Raw genomic sequence first — 23,165 nt, 5'->3', positions numbered from 1 at the left:
GGACAGTTAGTGATGAAGAATTTGAACCTAATAGATCCCCATGTAAACAAAGAGAGCAGTGTGGCGACGGTGCAATTACAGGTTTGGCATTTAACAGGCTGCAACTCTGGCTAATGCATGATAGTCTGACAGGAGGACAAAAGCAGGAGGAGATTCTGACATCACCAGGAGCTCAGTGTGCCAGATCTGCACTGTGGACAAGTTCTTGTCACTTTGGCTTAACACTTTATTTATTATCAGCACATTCATTACAACCTAGCAAGCTTCATACAATCATTTGACCCTCACAAATGCAGATTTGAACCATTTGGTAGCTTTTATGCAACACCTTTGTATTTATAGAATAGTTTCCGATGATGATGATCACATCAATTTTTTGACCTCTGTGGAATATAAGATCAAACCTCCATCTAAACTGGAAGCACTTTGAGAATAACCTGAGTCAGTGTAAGGGGAGGAAAGTTGGAAGAAAAATTAAAAAAGTGGAGAAATCCCCTGCTTTAGACTGCCTTTCTGTTTCTTAGGGAGCTACTGAAAAGCAGATGGAGGGATAGGAGAGAGAGAAAGAGAGAGAGGAAGGGAGGGGGGAGAAAAACAATAGGCCAAGGAGTCTCTTAGCCCCTCTCTCCCATCAGAACTAGCAGTGTCCAAAGCAGGCATTCCTGGCCTATTATTTGCCTCTCACTGGATCTGATCTGCCACTTTAATTACCTTAGTGTATGTGTGCGTATTTGTGTGTGAGCCTGTGTCCGTGTGCATGCGTGTGAAAGCAAGGGACATGCTTAATTAAAAAACAGAGGTAGGTGCGGCTCAGGCCATCTCTTTTGTTCTTCTGTTAAAAGAAGGGAACAGTTTCTGCAGTGTGGAAAAACCCGGGCTTCATTGTTAGTTTCTCTCTCTCTCTCTTGCTCTCTTTTTCTCTCTCTCTCTTTCTCTCTCTCTCTCTCTCTCTCTCTCTCTCTCTCTCTCTCCCTCTCTCTCTCTGTATCTCTATGTATCTGTCTATCTAGCCCTCTCCATTGCACTCTTTCTCAGATGAAAGTCGTCTGGTTGGTTAGCAGAGCGAAGGAAAGCCAGTGGGGGAGAGAGCGAGAGGTTTCTTTGCTAGGAGTAACATGATCTGCCTTAAAAGAAACAGTAGTGGGCACTACTGCTGTGAAAGGTGTGAAGGGAATGGAGCACAACAAAAAGAAGCAAGACAGATAACTTTTCCAAATGCTTGAGACAAGATGTCAGGTGATCTGCTTTTTTAGAGCTGATTACAAGTTATTATAAAGATCTCTGAGGGTCTAAAGATTTCCATGTCAAAATATTATTTGGAACTCTCAAAGGTATAAGTGGAAAATACTGAATTCAATGTATCATGGGACCTGACATCTCTTTACTTCTGTGTCCAGCTATGCTAAATTAACGCATGCTGAATGGATCAGGACGACTTCAAAAGCTTATACCAGGCCGCATTGCACCACATTGCTTTTTCATGAGAGAAGATGGGCCAAGTTAAGAGCTAAGACTTCAGTATTTTACTAAAGATCTAATATCCGGTCTTCTAATAGCATAAGACATGTCCAGCTCTACTTCTGAGTTGCAGAAGAGGACCAATGAATGTGTATACTCGACCTGCAGCATCCCCACATAAGAGTAAAATATTTAGATGTAGGGGATATGATTTGCAATCACGGAAATGGTGGTATTTTACAGTGTATGTTACTCTAATCTTTTTGAATTTAGGTTAATGACTCCATCAAAAAAAGACTGAGCTCACAAGAACAGCGTTAACTTCCAAAACAGCATTAACAAGCAATTTGGTCAGTTTTGCTATATTTGATTTTTTGTGTATCCTGGCCTCATAAGTCTCTTTTTACCTGGGGAATGCATATTTTCAACAAAATGGAAAAATAATTCCTAACATTAACATTTAACCCCAAACTGGGTCCAACTTGAAAGTTATTTGCAATCATGTTTTAAAAGAAAATAGTTGCATGTAAACAGACAGCACTACTCTGTCAGGGTTCCATTGGTGGTTATACTGACCAGTTCACAAGGTTTAATACGAGATAACAAAATGATGGATAGAGAGATGTCATCTTATTTTTGGCACGCAGCACACATGTAAACAGCTGCTAACCTGTTAGCATCAAGGGTGATATGTCAGTGCCAAGTGCTTAACACATTGGCTTATCCATAAGACATAATTCCATACTTAAAGTGTTAGGAGATGCATAATTCATAAACTGCAGTGTTTTATGTCCGAGCTACAATTCAACGGGGTTGCTCCCCAATGAAATAAGCAGTGAAATGACACCACTGACAAGTAGTAAATCCTGTCGTATGTGTCGCATTAGCTTTCAAACCCACTGCTTCTGAACAGCTTTACCCTCAATCACGTTTTTACACAGCCTTGGTAAGAGGGACACTAGAGGAGAAATGCGTATGTTTGTCTAAAGGAACAAGCCCAGTCTGTTGTTTTTGCGTCGTAAATACGTTTTGTTTTCTCCTTCTGTCCAGCAGGCAGTGGAGTCTTAGGTCAGACCTGTGTCTTTAAAAGTGAGACAAATCAGTGGAGAAACAGGCTCAGTGTGTGTATGTGTGTGTGTGTGTGTGTGTGTGTGTTTGTGTGTTAGCAGCATGCATTCTTGTGGCATAACACATATTTGGCCTGCTTCAACTCCTGTTTAGAATTCGAAGCTAATTGTTACTAATTTCTCCGCAATTACAAGTGTGAGTTAACGAGTAGACAGGTGTGTTTTTGTTTTTTTCCCATAGGTGTGTGGGTCTGTGTGCGGAAGAAAACATAGTTGTTATCTTTAGCATGGGTGCCTTGGGCTAAGGATCACTTGGGTTAAAAAAAAATCTGATAAAGTGTAATGTTGGAACAGAACAGAAAAGAATACTTCACAGTTTTACAAGTGAAACAACTTCTGGCAGACACTTTTTACTTCATAGTTATAAGGAAAAAATACTTTTAAATTGTAAAAAAATACCAAATGTTTGCAGAACTTCTCTTTACCCCTTGACTGCCTGACTATACAGACTTATGCTCAGGAGATTTTCCATGTACATGACACACATCTACCTCCTCACTGAACTGCAAAGCACTAAAATTCATTTTCTACTCCTTGTGAATTTTTCTTTAATCTCACAAATAGAGAGACAGAACCTGAGTGAGACACAGAGAGCAAAAACATAATTTCTCTCTTTTAATCTATCACTAGTCCCCATGGAATCATCTCTTGGATATGTCAGATTAGACCTGATTATAGCGCGTGCATGCACACACATGCACCCACAAACATACACACATGTTTGATTTCATTCCTCACGCTTTTACTGTCCCTCCCACTGGCTTTGTTTAGCCCTGGATTGTTGCGGATTAATCCTCTAATTGCTTTGTAGCTTTGTTGTGAGGGAGAGGGAGTGTAGAAAAAGAGAGTGAGAATTAAGCAGCAGGTGGATTGGGTTAAAGGTTAACATGGCTCTTTAAAGCTTTCTTTTAATGCCAGCTCATTTACACGCAAGCATCTGAAAGGCGCTGGTACTGTATCATGTGAAAAGACACTGGCATGCACAACTAGTTCTCATTTGTTGCATTTAGCTGTGCACAAAAGTGGTTTCTTCGAAGTAGCAATGGAGCATCAGCTCTTAAGCTTTCTGTCCGTTTCACTTTTCTCCTCATGGCTTTGTCTCAGTTGTTTCCTCTTTTTCTCTTTCAGTGATGAGAAGTTATGCCTGTGATTGCAAAATGAAATGATTGTGGGGTGCCGTGTGCGCCGGCTTTTTGTTTCTGACTTGTTTGTGTGTGTGTATGTGTGTGCCTTTGCATTTGTGCCTTGTTGTGAAAAGCCAAGAAATTGAAGTAGTGAGGGGTTGAGAGATGGGCAGCCGCCCAGGATTGATAACATCTCACTGGTATTCCAAACATCATTCCTCATGGAAGCTCATTCTCTCGCTCTCTCTTTTTCTCCGTCTCCTTTTTCCTCTTTCCTGTACTGCCTCTGTATGAAAACACATTTCAGAAACATTATAAATGTAAATATTATTTAACTTCCTGATTTATCCTCCGTCTGCACCCTCCTCTAGACAATTTGCCAACAGGCAATATGCAGTATCTTACTTTTCTTGTCCACACAGAGTCTAAATCATGTCTTCAGGCCATTAATAGGTTAATAGGTGCTGTTTAATTAACAACTCCTGACTGGTAAGAACATGCCAAGACTGAGTTAGCCACTGATTGAAGACTCCTCTAAATCCAATTCACTTTTCCTCTTTAAGAAAAACACTAACTTTTCTGCATATACATTGTTTGATACAGTCATTGATTAGTGTTTTCACTCTTAATTTCTTTGTCTGAAAATGTTCATTTAAGAATATGCAAATATAGCGTGTACTAGCCTGAAATCATAATCTTTTAAAACATTAGCAAACACAGGACACAGGCTACACAAGAGGTGAAACTGCTTCCAGTGTTGCACAGTGGTATGCTGATCAAAGAGTCTATTTACTAGACAATTGGGTTATTCCTATAAACTTCCCCACTGCTGGCTGCCGTGGGAGCTGCTTCATTCATTTATACCTCATTTCCCCTGTTTCTAAGCTCTGGTCTCTGAGGTCAGTGAGAGACAAAACTTTTGTTCAAGGATGTTTTTTTTTCCTGTGGTTGTGTCAAGCAATCTGTAGTCTGTCAGTTATAAAACAAAGATGCAAGAGGGAATGTCAGCATTGGATTTTTCCGTTTTTCAAAAATAGGATGGATGAATTACATTGTTATTTTTCAGTGTGGAACCATAACACTTTCTCATTTGAGTTAATGGGAAGGTGTGTTCAAACCTTTGAGTGGTATTGTATGCATAAAAGGTAGATGTTATTATCATCATCAGTCTTGTGACCCAAATAAACATTAGCTTTTTTAACAATAATTAATGATTGCTTATGTACATGCCGTACTGGATTGAAATAAATGCAACATTAAAATAGCTAACCTCTTCAAGAGAAATTGGTCCAAATGAGGCTAACAACAATACATTTAGTACTGGAGTTGACTGTGGGGTGAGAGAAAGTTGGAATTCATTTGAAAAAAGTTAACAGTAATTTAAAGTGGCCGACAATATCCGCTGTGAAGCACCATTTACTAAACCTCTGTTCTCCTTTCTTTCTTTTTGTCTTTCTCCAACTCAGGTCCCTGTTACGCTGGATGAGATGAGATCCCTATGTAGTGGTTGTCATGGCAACTTGTGACTCTCCCCCTATGGTGTCGTCACGGCAGCAGGAACATGGTGGCCAGAGGCTGGACGCTGCTGCTGAGGACAACTCCATTGTCGCCATGGAGACCAGTGTCGCCAACAGCAACAACGCCAACAACAACAACCAATTGTCGCCTGTCGCCATTGGAGAGCCGGAAAATGGCCTTGGAGAGCCTGCTGTCAGCCCGTTGAGGTCCACAGCTATCCCTACCACTGTCAGTGCAACCATCGACCCTGTAACCGAACAGAGTCGGAGAGAAAGCTTTACTACCGGTAACAAAGGGAGTGTTACCGGCACTTTACCAGGAGTAGGAGGAGGAGCAGCTTTGGGTTCGGACTGTTCTGCCCCTGCCACATCTCCAGTGGCGCCGGCAAAGGAGATCCCCTGCAACGAATGTTCTAGCTCCTTCTCCAGTTTACAAAAATACATGGAGCACCACTGCCCCAACGCCCGCCTGCCTACCACTGGAGGTCATGAGGAGGGTGAGGAGATTGAAGGGATGGTTGGGGACGAGAGTGAAGATGAGGTAGAGCGGGAGGGGGGTGGTGCAGAAATGGGAGAAATGAACAGCGAGATGGAGATGGAAGAGGAGAGCGATGTGGAGAACCTGTGTGGTGAGATCATCTACCAGCCCGATGGCTCTGCCTTCATCCTGGAGGACTCCAAAGAGCAGTGTGGCAACCAGGGGGGGCTCCCTGCACCTCTCCAATTCAGGGGCCTGCTGCCCTCCCAGACCTTCCCCAATGCCCAGGTCAGCAGTGGCCAGAGTGGCCTGAGCCCAGGGGGGGAGCGGTTGGAGCAGCCCGCTGCACCCATGTCCTTCTACCCCCAGATCATCAACTCGTTCCACATCGCCTCATCCCTGGGGACTAAATCCCTGGCGACTGACCACCCCTCCTTCCCAAATACCTCAGCTGGAGGGCTGGCAGGCGCTGGTCCCGTGTTGCACAGTTTCCGTGTCTATGACCTCCGCCACAACAAAGACAAAGACTATCTGAAGGCGGATGGTGCAGCCAAAAACTCCTGTGTGTCCAAAGATGTCCCCAACAATGTGGACTTGTCCAAGTTTGAGGGCTGCGTGGCCGATGGGCGGCGGAAGCCTGTGCTGATGTGTTTCCTGTGCAAGCTGTCATTTGGCTACAGCCGTTCCTTTGTGACACATGCTGTCCATGACCACCATATGACTCTGAATGAGCAGGAGCAGAAACTGCTGAGCAACAAGCATGTCTCTGCCATCATCCAGGGCATCGGCAAGGACAAAGAACCTCTTATAAGCTTTCTGGAACCAAAAAAACCCCCCAACTCTGTGCTACCCCACTTTCCCACACCTGCCAACTTCCTAGGGCCAGACACGGGGCTCCGCGGCTTGTGGAATGCTTTCCACAGTAGTGGGGAGAATGCAGATTCCCTACAGGCAGGTTTTGCCTTCCTGAAGGGCAGTGCCAGCAGCTCCTCCAATGACCAAACCCCCAGATCCCAAACCATGCCAAAGGCTGAGACCAACCCAAACCTCGGAGGAGGGGCTGGTGCCCACAGTTCTCCTGCTGCTGCAACTGGTGGCAACCTGGAAGGCCGGAACTCTGATAGTGACTGCAAGCGCCACATTAGGGACACATGCACTTTGCAACCCAATGGGCCGGACCTGAGCCAGTATCCACTCATCAAGCGGGAGCCTGGTGCAGTGGGAGGAGAAAGTCCAGAGCAGGATGATGATGCTTACTCTAATGGTGGTGGAGTAGAAATGGAGGCAGATGAGGAGGAGGAGCAGGCCATGACCATAGCGATGACAGGCCAGCGAGCTGACAGCACTAGTAGCAAAGATTTCCCTCTCTTAAACCAAAGTATTTCCCCCCTTTCCAACAGTGTGCTAAAGTTTAACATTGACAGCAAAGGCCCTGCATCCACCTCCTCTTCCTCCCTGCCTGTGTGTGAGAAGTTGGAGATGGAGAAGAGTCGTCTGTCCGCTGCCCTGGCAGCTGTCAGAGAGCGGGAGAGCAGCAACGACTCAACCAGTGAAGCCCTGGCAGGACGTGATGGGTCGTCACCATCTGCTCATCCCCTTGACTTGATGATGTTGCGTAGAGATGATGAGAGTCCTGGGCCTCTGCATCAACACACAGGAAATCCCAGTACACCTGGAACTCCAGGGACACCTGGTACTCCTGGCCCAGGTGAAGGGTCCCCAGGTAGTGGGGTGGAGTGCCCCAAGTGTGACACAGTCTTGGGATCCTCACGGTCTCTTGGAGGGCATATGACGATGATGCATTCACGTAACTCCTGCAAGACGCTGAAGTGTCCGAAGTGTAACTGGCACTACAAGTACCAGCAGACGCTGGACGCCCACATGAAGGAGAAACATCCAGAGTCTGGAGGATCATGTGCGTACTGCCGGACAGGACAGCCTCACCCTCGTTTAGCCAGAGGCGAAAGCTATACCTGTGGATACAAGCCTTTCCGCTGTGAGGTCTGTCTATCAAATTTTCCATCACTATGGATTTCTGTTTTCTTTGTCTTTTATTTGGAGAATAAATTAAGATAGCATTTTAAGCCATTTTTATTGTGTGAGATGAATATATTCTAACAGAAAAAGTAGTCCAAAAAAGTCAAAGAATGAATTAAATGTTTTTCTCTTTGTGTGTTCAACAATGCCTATGACAGTACTGAATAATGTGTCAGATTGGTCAGTTTTTATTGTAAATGCATATAGTGTGTATCACACATCACTATATTAAACCTTGCCTTGTAGGTATGCAACTACTCAACCACCACCAAAGGCAACCTTAGCATCCATATGCAGTCAGACAAGCATCTGAACAACGTACAAACACTCCAGAACGGTGGCAGTGAGGCACAATACAACCACAACCACGCCCACGCCAACCCTGTGCCCAGTGCCAGCCTTGGTGCAGGCTGCGGTGCACCTTCGCCATCCAAGCCCAAGCAGAAGCCCACTTGGCGCTGTGAGGTAATGAAACAAACAGAGAATCCTTGTTGCACTGTGGTAGCAACATACCAATTTGTCTGGACAATGAGCCAGTTATGCTCTCTGCGTCACTGTGTCTATTATTTTTCTTGGCCACGTCATCAGACCTCTGGCCATTATAAAACTGCATTTCTCATACATTCTACCATTATCTCCAAGTTTTGTGGAAACCATTAGAAATGTAACACTATACTATAATTATTGCATCACGTTTGTGGATTGAGTATTAAGTTTTTCTTCTTGTTGTCAATACCGATATTATTATTATTATATAAATGTAAATTGATTAGAACAACAGATTATGATTAATTTGAAATGTGCAATAGTGCTTTGAAGATGATGTTAAACCTTTGTCTTACAATTTTATCCTACTTTACAGGTGTGTGACTATGAGACCAACGTGGCTCGGAACTTGAGGATCCATATGACCAGCGAGAAACACATGCACAACATGATGCTGCTGCAGCAGAACATGAAGCAGATCCAACACAGCCTCCATCTGGGCCTGGCTCCTGCCGAGGCAGAGCTTTACCAGTACTACCTAGCTCAGAACATGGGCTTGGCAGGTGTAAAGCTGGAGAACCCAGCCAGCAGCAGTGGCCCAGAGACCCAGATGATGATTAACCCGTTCCAGTTAGATCCTGCAACTGCAGCTGCTCTTGGATCTGGTCTAGGTGGGTGATAGTGGAATTTTAATAAAACAGTGGGAAGGACACAGGTCTGATCAGTTTTAAACATTTGTCAATGAAAATGCAACAGCAACAACAAAAAAAAAGAACAATTTTGCTGAGGGTGTGACAAAGTGCCAAGTGTTTTGCTTTTTAATATTTTGCCTCAGGCTTGTTTTCAGTTTTCTTCTACTCATCTTTCACTTGGTCAGTTTTATCTGTTTTATCTTGTATATCTGATGCCACCGGGGTATTGTTTTTATCTCAGTGCCTCCTTTTGTTGCTTTCCATTTTTCTCCCTGTCTTCTCACCTTCTCTTTTTCTGCTCCCATCCTTTTTACCATACCCCCCTTAGCTCACCCTCGTCTCTTTCTCTTTCCCTCTTATCTCTGCTCTCATATTGTCCCTCTGTCATTGTCTCCTTTCTTTGACCCCTCTCACTGATTAAAAAATGATTATGAGACACCACATGAGAATTATTCTTAATCTTTCATTTGTAATTTTCTTAAGTCAGCTTAATCCCCCCCCCCCCCAACACATACACACACACACACACACACACACACACACACCATACACACCACCCCACCTTCCCACACCCTGGAGAGAACACACACACACAAACACACTCACATACACACACTCACACACAGCAGGAAGCGGATTCCCTTAGGAGTGAGAGAGATTTAACAATGACCCTGCAGTGCTACACACCCACTCCCTCCTCTAGTGTGGAGGTCACAGCCCAGCCAGCAGATGTACTCTCAGTGAATTACACTGATAACACACAGCTCCCCATAGTGAGCGCAGCTGTACATAGGTTTAAATGGTGTGAGTGGAATATTTATATGATCAAATACTAACACATACACACACACACATGCATGCATAGAGGAATGATGAATATACATACATTCATGTATACACATGCATATTCAGAATTTCTACTTACATTTGCATTTCACATCCAGGAAAAAAATTTACTTTTTAAGCCAGCCCTCTCATACACACACACACACACACACACACACACACACACACACACGCTCACACAAACAGACATTCAGTCATCCACTAATTGGGGAAATTATACTTAAACTTAAAAAAAAAAGCGATTCAGATTCAGGTGCTGAGATATTATCTGAAAGAGCGACATGATGAGCTTTGATAACATGTATAGAGAGACAATGAAGGGATCAAACGAAAGATTTAATTACATCTGTATGAATGGCAGATGTGTCTTTTCTTCTAGTGTGGGTGGGCAGGAGAGAGAGACAAACGTGTGTAACGCATTGATCAGCTTTTCAAATCTGTGTGTGGATGTGAGAAAAGCCTGGAGCCCTACAGCCGTTGTCCCACTATTGCTGAGAGCAGTAATTAAAACTACCTGATGAGCGAGTTAGCAAGTTGAAAAGGATGATTGTAATTGATCCTGATTCAATCCTATTAGGGTTTTTTATAGACAAGACTTTGTAAGGATCCCTAGTCCTCTGTGAGGCTTTATTTTATCAAATCCTTTTGTGTGAGAGAGGCCTGCATATAGGACTCACTTCTCCCTCCATACTTAATTTCATTTAATAGAAAGAGCCTTTTCTCTTTGTCTCAGGCCTTTATCCTTCCCTATGCATGTCAGCCTTTCATTTTCACCAGAGCTTTGTCTATCTGTCATACCTCTTTGTTTTTATGTACTATTCTTCCTGCTGTGCATACTGCCTGCCTTTGGTCGGGCATGTTATCCCCTATTATGCTTCCATGTAATCCCTCTTGAAGCCCAATATTTTAAACACCTCTGTGTTTCTCTTTCTCTTTCACTGTCTAACCTGCTTTTTCATTCATTTTCTCCATAGTGAATAGTGACCTATCAGCGGAGTTGCGCCTTGCCAGTGGTCAACTGATGGCAGATGACCTATCACTGGTGTCCTCAGGTGGAATGGGGGGCATGTCCTCATCAGACCCCTCCCTCTCCTCCATGTCACCACCTATCAGCGACCCCTCGCTGCGCCTTTACCAGTGCGCTGTGTGCAACTGCTACTCCACAGACAGCCTGGAGGCTCTCAATGCCCACGTCAACGCAGAGCGCTCTTTGCCCGAGGAGGAGTGGCGCTGTGTGGTGGGCGACGTCTACCAGTGCAAGCTCTGCAGCTACAACACGCAGCTTAAGGCCAACTTTCAGCTGCACTGCAAGACAGACAAGCACATGCAGAAGCACCAGCTGGTGGCCCACATCAAGGAGGGAGGCAAAGCCAACCAGTGGAGATTAAAGTGTGTGGCCATTGGCAACCCTGTGCACCTCAAGTGCAACGCCTGTGACTACTACAGCAACAGCGTGGATAAACTGAGGCTACATGCCACCAACCAGAGGCATGAGGCTGCCATCCGCCTCTACAAGGTAAAAATGCTATTTTCTTTTGTTGTGAGTACCCTGCAGGAACATCCGTTCTCTAATCTCTTTTCTCCCAGCTGAGAAAAAATCTCAACATTAAAAAAGCACCATATGTTGTGGAGATAATACTTTTCAAAGTATGATTAAACAAGTGAAAAAAAATCTCAAATAGAAGATTTATTGTTTTTGCAGAACATTGACATTATAGTGTGTAGTGTACACATACAGCAGAATATACAACTGAAAGGAACACCACTCAGTTAAAGTTCAGATTCAGAAGAGGCATATGTGTTTTTGTTTATAAAGAGTTTGCCCCATCCTCTTAACTGCAACCATCACATGGATATAAAGTTCCCATGAGAATGGAATGACAAAGATGGAAAAGGTCACCGTGTGAGTACGCAGGATGATTTCCATCAGATATGGCTACATTTCCTGCTTGTGACCAGCTGGCACTACTGTTTCTGTTAATTATACACAAGTCACGTACTATCAGTGAGGTTCAAATGTTTCGAATTTTTGATTATCCTCAGCTGTCTTTTCAGTTTATCCTTCCAGCTGTAAATAATTCTGGAATAATTCAAGAATTTGTTTTTATGATAAGGGTATAGAGCCGGATGAAGAACTTAGTTTTGCACTGAACAGCATCAGAACAATAGTATCTCACATACAGTAACTATGGAAAGTGAACCACACTATTTTTGTGTGTGTCTTAAAAAATAAAATGAAAATGAACTACTTGAATGTAATTGCTGTGATTAAGGAAAGACTTAAGATTTTTAAAAAGTTATTATCCTAATTGGGATTATTTTCGATTTTTCTAATAATTGTAAACATTGCATACCATTTTTTAGATAAATATATACATATGTGTAGTTATTTTTATGTAGTAAAAGATTTCTGTAACACACTGTCACACACACTCACACACACACACACACCCTTTTCTTTATGCTGCAGTGTGAAGCCTTTTTACCAAGGAAAAATAGATTATTTGGTAATTTTTCATACTATTTACCACACTAGTTACTCACCAGAGCAGTAAACTAGCACAAGAGTCACTTACTTAACTAATTAAACCCCTCACACTCTGAGCAATAAATGCTTTCCGCAGGTTCTGAAATTCCAACAAGGCCAATATTGGCATCTTCCTCCTCATCGATAGATTTAAGGTGATTTAGTTTATCAGACGTCTCCTTTCGGCTTAATAGGATGCTGTTACATTTCCGAGGCCTTGACCTACAGGACAGGATCAAGTGCATTACATTAATGAGGATTTCTTTACTACTGTACGCAACATTTGGCAGAGGGAGGTGTTTGTGTGTGTGTGTGTGTGTGTCTGTGTTGTGTCTCAAATGCAGAGACAACAGTAGTAAGAGGATATAAAAAGGTCCATTGATGTTGTTTAGATTTTTTTTCCATTTGAAAATACATTATTACAATTTTAACTTTATACTGATTTCTGCACTTTTGTTTGAAATTAGATCTAGATTATTTATGCTAATTCCAAGGGTAAGTTTTTTTTATTTTTAGATAACAAGAATTTCAGGGGGATTTGACAAAAAGTTGATACAATACAGACACAACCACATACAAGGAATGTGTGATTTGAAATCTGCAACAGACCTGTTTGACTTTTGTCACTCCTTTGTAACTATGGTGCCTGCATTGCACATTAACCTCTCAGGAATTGCATTTATTCGGAAAGCTGTGACTGATTCTTCCTTACAGTCCCAAAGCTTGAGTGGATTAAGCCCATTGGCATTCTTAGGGTTATTTAAAACAGTCATAGCTGACTTAAACAGGATGTACATATTGACACAGGATTGGCTGACAGTCCACCAAAGGCTGAATTTGGCATGGGATGAGTTGGAGATGTCTGTCCTCAGGCATCTTTCACTAATTGCATTAGAATATTGTAAATTTATAAATTCTTCAGAAAAGTACTGCCTACTCATTGGTCTCTATTAGCTGGGGTCCTAGCCCATATATGATCAGCTTGATTAACTCACACTAATCAGGATCTCTTCACTGTCAGAGGAAGATTGCAGCATTGGTGTGTGTGTGTTTGTGTGTGCATGCGTGTGAATGCATTTTAGAGTGTTGAGCCACTTTTGGCTGCTGTTTCAGTTTATTTAATATGAGGCAATAGCCAGATAGGTTACCTAGGCTACACTGAACATTGGCAGGCATTTAATCATGCAAAGAAAGCTATTTATACCAGTTGTGATTAAATGTACAAACCCAAGAAGCACAATCAACAGTTCAGAAATGCAGCAAAGAGGCTTGTCTGAAAAAAAAATCTCGTTCAGTTTATTATTTTGCTTTCCAAGTTCAGTAAAGTAAGGGAGTGTCCTTTTAGGCATACAAAAATACCAGTTTAGCCGAGGCAAGTGAGGGTCATCCCAGTGCCCCCTCTGTGCACCCACACACCCCTATACCTCATCTACCCACCCACCTACCCCACAGGCCTCAACAAATCTGTTCCACAGATGACGCTTTTAATGCCTCTGGCAGAAATCCCACTATTTTACCCTTGGACATGTGGTAGTAAAGCAGAGAGAGGGGGAGAGAAAGCATAGAGCAGCAGAGCAAGAGCAGAGGGAAAAAAATCATTTCTTTATTTGACCAGAAAAACACCTCTCCTTTTATGTATTGGCAGAGGTGAAAAGCACATGGGGATGGAGGTAGCTTGGCCGGGCGCATAAAAGATCCGAGTGTTGACGACTTTACCATCTGGTTTTTTGGAAACACAGAATATCTTTATGGCATGGGAAACCATTTGAAGATACAAACAAAAAGCATATTCAGGAGATTTTATGGCTGCTTTGTAGCAGCAATGGAGTACTTCTAATGGGAATTGAGAATTTGAAAGTTTTTTTTTTCCAGACTTTGAAACAGCAAAAGGGAAATGACATTAGCAGCACATGGACATCAAGTGATCTGGTGTCCAGGGCACAGCAGGTGGCGCAGGAAGTCATAGACCTTATATGGAAAAAGCGGAGGTCTACGCCTTGCTGCTTATTGGAGCAGAGAGAGTTTGCTTTTAATGAGAATACTACTGCACAAGGTGTTCTTTTTTTATCTCAACTTTTTTCCATATAATCTCTTGTGATACAGAATTTAGTTTGAAATGAAAACTTCAATTCGATGTTATCACAGCTGTCAAGTGCAAATCTTTATCCCCTAGAAACACTGTAAATGACAAAATGGAAGATGTTTTAACGTAGCGTTTTTATGCTAGCAGCTTGTGAGGTAAGCCCTGCATTAAATGGTGTCGTAGCATAGCATATCCATAGCTGGCTGGGGTCGTGTTTAGCTTAGCATCAAATATGATGATGTATGGCTTCGTTATGATTTTTAATAACAAACACTGGCCTTAATATACATGGAGACAGGAGTAAATCTGTCAGTGCCATTCACAAGTGCTGTAGGGCTAAGTAGGGGGTTTAGTTTGTAGTGAGCATGTGTGTTTGTGTGTGTGTGTCCCCACAGAGCTTTGAGGTTGAGATCTGGGCTGTGCTTGCCCCTGGGTCATTAGGAGTTGAGAATGTTCATGGTCAATGTGGCATGGTCAAGGACCACACACACACACACGCACACACACACGTATACACACACTGTCTCATAGGCCATGGCACCTGTTTCTCAGATGGCTGTCCGAATAAATCTTAAACTGTCCTCAGCCACCACTACCCCGCCCCTGTCTGTCTGTCCAGCTTTCCATCATAATTCATGCGGAAATGGACGTCCGGGGTCTACTGCACATTTCCATATCTCTGTTTTTCTTTTCATTATTTTTTCCCCTTTCTTCCTTTCCCTCATGCACTCCTTTGAACTCGGAATCTCAGGCTCATAAAATGCTCAAATTTTTATGATAGATATGGAGGGAAAGAGGGAGGGAAGAGGACATTTAGATTGAGCGTTTTGTCGATGGGACATACACAGGATAAGGACATAGATACAGTCTGTCTCTGCCTTGTCTGTCTCACTCCCTCTCTCTTCCACTCACTCTTTGTTTTGTCTCTGACTCTCTTACTCTCATTTTTTTCTCTCTCTCCTTTTCTATCTCTCCCCTGGGGAGCAGCAGATAGGCCATCTCATTACCCATGATCCTCTTGGCAACACCATGGCCGGGAAACGAGGGGTGGGTGGAATTAAATGAGGGGGTGGTGGGTTGAGGGAGGGATGGAAGGAAAAGGAGAAAAGGAGGAAAGGAGACTGGATTTGCGGATGCATCAAAAGAAGACTCTCCCCCTTTTTTTGCATTCTTCCATCAACCAAGGGACATTTTTTTTCTTTCAATCTTCCGACTCTGTCCCCCTCCCTCACATTTTATCCTCCTCCATCTCTCTCTGATGGAGATGGCTATGCTTATGCATCTGTGATATTAAGTCTACCGCTGTGCCTTGGCTATTAGCAAGGGTCAACCCTGCCCACTCTCATTTGAAAATCAAATGGCCCTATATATATGCAGCCCAAATTATTGGACTGTCATTTGGAATTGTGTGATGGGGAAATGGACAGGAGATTGACTCCCATAGATTTGCATAAAAAGCCATTGTGCTGGTCCCTGGAATAGAAAAGAGACTGGATCTATTTCAAATGCATTGCAAGATTTATAACACACACACGCACACTCCCATAAATGCATATGTGCATGCCGAGGTATGGCATTACACACATTCAAAGAGACACACTGTACAGTAACTCCATATACACTTGCACACAATTGTAGTCTCCGTTATCAAGTTACCATTTTCCACTTGAGCCCATGTCCGCTTGTTCCAGACACAGGCTCTTGATCACTGCGTCCTTGTCTCGCACTCACAGACAGACTTAAAGAGTTGCTATTCTCTTCAAAAAGGAATGTTCACAGACACTTCACACTGGATGCTACTTGACTGCAAAATATAGATTTTCATGTTCTGTCATGGAGACGGATGATGCAGCCCGCCGCCGAGAGTTCAGTGCTGTAAACCTGAGTAGACGAATAAATTCACGTCAGTGTTTTTGCCAGAAATGTTGTCTCTCTTCTTTCTGTCTGTCTCTTCATTTTTCATTTCTACAAGTTGATCTTTTTCTCAGTCTCTCTGTCTGTATCTCTTTCTCTGTCTCTGGACGAGGTAAAGAGACGCCGGTTAGTAGATTATTCAAATCGTCTCCTCTTTCACCTGCGTGGAGATTACAATGGAAATCTTTCAGAGGTCCGGGGGTGGTGAAGTGGGGGGACAGAGGGTGGTGGCTAATTAAAGCATAAAAGCAGGTGTGTGCGTGTTTGTGTGTGTATGCTGTTGCTTTGTGTGTTTGACAGAGTGGTTTGAAAGGGCGGACTTCCCCCACCCTCCCCCCTCTACCTAATAATCCTCATAGATATTAATAAGAGTTTCGCCCATTCTCCTTCCAACGCCTTAACCAGATGGTCGGCACAGCATTAGTGTGCGTGTGAGTGTGTGTGTGTGTGTGTGTTTGTGTCTGTGCAATGTCCAGCTTCAGTTTAACTCCTGATGGACACTCATATGTACTGTTTAATTACCCTAGGCATCTCGCCCTCCCTTCCTCTCTACTTCCTGACTTTTTGGTGAATTAGTGGCACCGACCCGCAGACCCGCAGACTGAATGATAGCAGTTTTCTTCCTTTAGAAAGGTGTATTTTTCTGTCTATAAGACAAAGAAAAAAGACAGGGCTGCTTTTCTCATATTAATAGCCAGATGTGATCCTCTTCATAATCATCCCCATCCCTCTATGGGCTGTGGGTCATTTGGGCCGGGCCTGGGCTGAGCCATTTGTCCATGTGCAGGGGACTGTGAAGCAGATCGGGGCTGACAGGTATGGGAACGATAGCAAGAAGTGGGGGTATAGTGTGCAGTGTGTGCAGGAGGGGGTCAGTGTCTTCCAGACCACCAGAAGGAAGGGAACATCGCTGGGATGTAGGAACAAAGGCGCTAGCAGGAGTTTGTCTTTTTTTTTTGTGTGTGTGTGTGTGTGTGTCTTTTTGCAACCCTGGCTCATCTGAACCCCCCCATCCACCCTCCTCAACTCCTCCCTTTTGCTTCTTTTCTCTTGAGTCTTGATCATGCTGCTGATGGACAAAGATAACAAGAGTTTTTTTTTTGTTTTTTTGTTTTTTTTAAACAAAAATGTAATAATCAAAGAGGGTGCATGATCTAAAATATGATCTCTCGGGGCACGTTGCCTTCACTTTTGATGCCATGATCTGATCAGAGCTGCTTCAAACAGATCACATGGCAGAGACATCAGATAAATATTTTTGTGTAAGTTCATTAGTTTTAGTTTTGAGATCACCTGACATTAAAATGTGTGCCTAATTTGTATGAAAGTTGTCTTAAAAATCTCTATAGTCTTTGTACTCTATATGTCAATTAGGGACAATGTTATAAGTAGGTGCTCTATTCTTGAAATAGCCTGAAATGTTACATCAGGTTTGGTATTTAGATAGCACAATCATGCTTTCCCCCTCTCATGAAGCTATCAGGATATTAATATGGACAAAGTTGGACTGAAATACTCTTCAACGCCCTACCAAATCAATAATCAATCGATTGAAGGTAATTGTGCCTCCCTTGGAACGGTCCCAAGTCTCTCTCTCTCTCTCTTTTCCTCTCTCTCTCTCTTTCTCTCTCTCTCTCTCTCACTCTCACACTCTCTGTCATTATCAGCATGTGGCCCAGTATTCGGCATTTCAGCATTCCAGCTGTAATTGATTTTAACCATTAGGTGCTCAGTGAATAGATAAGTAGTGGGAGATATTCGATTATACGGTGAAGGAGAGGGACGGGGATGAAAAGAGAGAGAGAGAGAGAGAAAGAGGGAGGGAGAAGGATTGAGGGATGTTGTCGGGAGAGCTGGAGAAAGAGGAACTGACCTGTCCTGCTGTCTATCCATCTCTACCACTGGCCTTCTTTCCTTGCAGCAGCACAATACTGCTGACCTCCTGTGAGTTCAAGCAGCTTAGTTTTTGCGAGGTAATCCCTAATGCTTTGAAATAGACCTGATAGAAAGCCCACTTACTTGTTCAGGATTAATATGGGTTGGATGGGGAGTTGGAGGATAGGGGGGGTGGGGTGGAGGGGGGGGGGGGGTCCTGAGTTTTCAGCACATTTAGTTAAATTAACCCATTGGAATTATCATATCCAACTCTAATTGTGGTGTTGTGCAGGGATGAGGAGTGGTGTGTTTTTAAAAGCATGTTGCACTTAAACAGCAGACAGATGGGAGACTCGCATTTAACATCCTTATATAATATCGGTCGCCATGCATTAATACGCCGCCTCTCTCTTTTGTTTATGTTTAGATTTACTTTGCTGGTGGCCAGAGCCTTATTATTCCTTTCAGTGGCTGCCCATCCCCTACAGAGGCCATTTTGAATCTGAGTGCAGCTGAGGGTGGTATTGCTTTCCCACTGTTTTCTGAAGATATAAGTCTGATTTTTTTTTTTTTCACTCTGTCCTTTCTCTTCTTTTCCTCATTCTGGCAGGAGTGTAGGTTAGGACTAGGGGTAGGGGCGGATGAGGGGGGGCGGGGGTTGGTAGTGGGGGAACAAAGGCAAACATTTGAGTAATCTTCAAAGAGCCCATTGGTATGTTGAGTGGACGCTGGTATGCGGACTGCGGCTGAGGCTTTTTCAGGGGAAAACAATATCCTTCCTTTAGACGGCTGGGGCCTGGGCAAACACTACCAGCCAGGCGACTCTGCCCAGTGCTGCCACCGCTATCAGCTTACCCCCCCTCACCCCCACCCCCACTGGCTCACGCAGGAAAATGGTAGGGTCCTCTATGTTGCCGGAACAGCGTGGAGCTCATCATTATGGGTTTATGGGGGTAGACAGAACATCCCAGGATGTCGAATGTGTGGCTGGCTGAGTTTATGTGACTTGTCAGAAACTGTTACAGAAGTTGTTATCTATGTATGTGTGCTTGGAGACACACGGGTCCCTGCTTCAATGTTTGCGTTTTGATATGGAGAGGTAAAGCAGACAAAAAGAGAGAGCTGCAGAGTAAAACCGAGCGCCCTCTGTAAAGAAAGTAGGGAGGGATCAAGTGTGCCATCTTGTAGGTCAACTGCAAGGCATTTGATTTCCTGTGGCAATATGCAAAACGGTGCCGCTGAAGAGGTGCTTTCATTGTGCTCTCCTTGGCAGAGGTACCACTCCAACGTGCGCTCACACATACACACACACTTATACGCACTCTCTACACACTACAAGCTACATTGTTACATTTCTTTCCTAGTAATAAGACCTGATCCTCATCTTCTGTTCGATCAAGTGTGTTGAAATATTATACACACTAATATTTTTGTGTTACAAAGCGGAAACAAGAATATAACGGTAAAAAGGAGAAGTAGCACATGTCCAATCTAACCTTAACTGTCATACTTTAAAAGTTTGATAATTATAGATTAAACATGTCATGTGTTCAGTGATGTGCCATGATGGTGTGTTCATTTGATAACTACAGCTCTTAAAAGAAAGAGGCAGACAGTCTGCCATTTTGTGACAGTTTCAAAATGAACTCCCTTTGTCCAGTAATCACCAGCCATTTTCTCACGAGGATCCACCCCAGGGATAATTTCTCCCATTTCTCTGTCATTAGCAAGGCCTGGTATTAGGCTTGTGTTTTGTTCCCTGTACCTTTTGTTTTGTGCTAAGTGAAACCATGCGACAGGGTAGGGGCTAACTGGAAAACAATACTCCCCTTCACAGGCTCAGGAATGTGTAATTAGTGATTTGAACCCGACTACACTCGTCTAGATTCTTCCCTATCATTCTCTCTCTCTTTCCATCTCTTGTTCTTTTGTTTTCTCTGACATAGTTTCTAGTCTCTTTGCCTCTTAATCTATTGGTTAGTTTCTTTCACTGTATGTCTCTGTCATTCCTTTTGTCTTATTTTTTTCTTATAGACATTTTTAAGCAAGTATCCATTACGAACAGAGCAAAGAAAAACAAACTTGGCAAAAATCACTGCTCCTTTCGGCACCAAATTTATTTTCCCTTCTCTTCCCTTTCAGTTTTAGTTAAATATAACAACATCAATGTTGTACAAACCTCTTTGATGGTAGCAGCCAATAAGCTGTAGCCCCGGATTTTCAACGCCTATATTTTTGTTTTTCTCAACGTCTTTCATAGATCCTGTCAATTAGGCCTTGTCTTGATTTCCCAAAAGCATCTTTGCATGTTGGGAAAAATGGAAAATGATGAACCCTACCCAAAAGCATGTTAGTATTTCAGCAATATCCCTCCCCTTTGCACCGCATTGGAAAAAAGATAATCCCACAAGCATGTTAGCACTTCAATGATCTTGAGCTCAGCATTTTATGATCTCTGTCCCATTGTGAGTCGATGGAAAAGATAATCTCAGCAGCAAGATGGTTTAGGGAAATGGGGAGGTCTGGTCAGTCTCACCTGGCGGCGATGGAGACAAGCGGGGGCTTTTAGACCCTAATGGGCTAAGGTCAGGATGGCTAATAGGGAGTAAGTGGCTGAGCCATGCTGTCTAAATCTAATGCTAATGTAAATACTGATCCATTTTCATGGGGGGGTGGAGGTGAGCTGGCTTTCAAGACACCTAACATACACTCATGCACCGATGAGTAAGTAAGATCTGTTCTGGTGTCTGTCTCCTAGAATCAGTTTTCCTCAACTGCTGGGTCAGTACAATATACAATACTGTGTGGCAATGCTTCATTGACTGAGACCAGAAGAAATGGATCATGCTGTAAATCCTTAGCAGGGCTGTTTTTTCCTTCTTTCTTTGAGCTGGTATGCGTAACACACGTGTATGTGTGTGTGTGTGCGTGTGTGTGTTTGGGCAAAAGAGACTAAAGGGAGTTTTCACACCTGCTTTGTTTAGTTTGATTGAATGGAACACCAGAGCGTTTACCCTTTTGGTGCAGTTCGTTTGGGCAGGTGTGAACACTGAAATTGCACTCCGGTGTGGACCAAAACAACCAGACCGATACCTTGTTGACAAGGTGGTCTTGGACTGGTTACAAATAAACACTGGTACTGTTTGTGGTATGAGTGTGATCTGAGCTAAATCCAACCCGACTGCAGGAAGTATTGTGCATTTTTTGGATTAAAGCAACTCCCATCTACGCTGTGCATTATGCTCCCTTCTTGTCTTCAGCCGACTAAAGGCAGCATGTCTTCTTTGCGTAATATGAAGCAACACAATGTTTTTATATTTTATTATGTTTTCATTGTCTTATTGGATTTGTAAAGTGTCCTCTATCTTTTAGTATGTATTGACTATCTTATTGGATTTGTAAAGTGTCCTTGGGTGTTTTGAACAGCACTTATAAATAAAATGTGTTATCACTATTATTATTATTATTTTTATTATTTTTGTTCCCTAGACGTTGCCTTCAAGTGTGTTCAAATGTGCCATTCTGCTCACATATTTTGGCTTGGTATATGGCCCAAACAATGACTGCAATTATGAAAAAATGCCAATTCTGCTGATAGTCCATTGTAGATAGTTATCCAGGAAGGAAAACAAATTGTCTTCTCTTCGCCCACCAACCAAACAAGATTTCTGACCAATGAACAGAGTGACAGCTCCCACATGGCTTTTGTTGATGTATTTTGGTTTGCTTGAAATTTTGCCATGTGAAACCAAACTGAACTAAACATAAAATGCAACAAATAGCAACTCATCCACTGATTTGGACCAAAGCAAACAGACTACAGGTTTGCCCTAAAAACAAGAGATAGAGAGAGAAGTGATTTTTCCAAGAGAGGAACCAGAGGTCAGGAAGCTGTGAACTTCAGATCGACCTTTGCCCCATACGTCAGACACACTTACGTCACTTCTTACAAGTGTATGTGTGAGTGAATGTGTTTGTGAGTGAATGTGTGGGAGTCAGGAAAATGGAAGAGAAGACTATTAACCAGACTTTAGAGTAACATTATTTTCCCAACGCTCACAGAACTCTATCACTATTGCTTCCTCATTTTTTTCTGCTGACAAATAGCAAAGAGGAGTAAAGAAAAAAAAAACAAGTGAAAAAAGAGAGAAAGAACAAGACAAAGAGAGACAGAGAGAGTATAGAAAAAGAGACGAGCGTCAGACAGCTAGTATGAAAGACTCATTGTGATAATTCATTTATTTGGCTTGGCGGCCATTATGCAATGGATGCTTATTATTATTGGGTGACCTAAGCTAAACTCGCCCACAAGCCCTGCACCTCATGGACAGGCCCCAGAGCTGTGATCACATGTGACTGCCAGCAGGCAGAACTGAGAGAAACAGGAGAAGCAATTTAGCTCTAGGAAATATTTTTCTTAGCGTTTATGAAAGTTAAAGCCTTGGTAGTAAAGAAAAGAAAGAAGACCAGCAGGAAAGGAAAGAAGGTTGGGCGGGTTGGGGGGATTTCTTTCTGGGATTGTTTTGTGTCTCCAGCATCTTTAGATCACACACACAGTGGCCTTGTAAGAGTGAGAGAGCAGGAGAGAGAAGCAGGAGATGTGCATCGCGTGTGTATATTTGTGCATATGCATTGTGCGCTCAGGAGTTTTTGTATGTGGCTTCTATTTGCATATTTGTTTTCATACGTTTGCAGCACAGAATTTGTCTCTCCATACACAATCTCTGCTGCTCTCTTTATCTACGGAAGCAAGGTGGCACATACCTGGGCCCTCAGCATCTCTTTACAGCAGTGCAGTCTGCCAGTGGATCCATTGGCAGTGATCTTGCGTTACATCTATGTCTTGGGGGCTGAGCGGCGGTTAGCAGTAACATGTGTTAGGGAGGTGGTAGCACTGATGGAATTCTACACTTGGCAGCCTTCCAGGCAGCGCTGGTATGTGTTTAAAATACTTTCAAGGAACAAAACACGCTTTTGTTGTTTGCTGGGCCAAGTGGGGCT

General features: G+C 43.1%; 1 protein-coding gene across 2 annotated transcripts in view; it reads left to right on the top strand.

Annotated features, from left to right (window-relative positions):
- zfhx4 (zinc finger homeobox 4) overlaps window positions 1-23,165 on the top strand; it is an 84,216-nt gene that overhangs the window by 16,805 nt on the left and 44,246 nt on the right. For both annotated transcript variants that reach the window (XM_053342293.1, XM_053342294.1), the window contains exons 2-5: window positions 5,176-7,705; window positions 7,988-8,206; window positions 8,604-8,898; window positions 10,740-11,281. In XM_053342293.1, the coding sequence (XP_053198268.1) occupies window positions 5,222-7,705; window positions 7,988-8,206; window positions 8,604-8,898; window positions 10,740-11,281 (3,540 nt within the window). In that variant the 5' untranslated portion in view covers window positions 5,176-5,221. The remainder of the gene's footprint in view (window positions 1-5,175; window positions 7,706-7,987; window positions 8,207-8,603; window positions 8,899-10,739; window positions 11,282-23,165) is intronic.

The sequence above is a fragment of the Scomber japonicus genome, chromosome 21 (assembly GCF_027409825.1).
Source record: "Scomber japonicus isolate fScoJap1 chromosome 21, fScoJap1.pri, whole genome shotgun sequence".
NCBI lineage: Eukaryota > Metazoa > Chordata > Actinopteri > Scombriformes > Scombridae > Scomber > Scomber japonicus.
The sequence above is the reverse complement of the archived record's forward strand: the minus strand, read 5'-3'. Positions and strand labels throughout refer to the sequence as shown.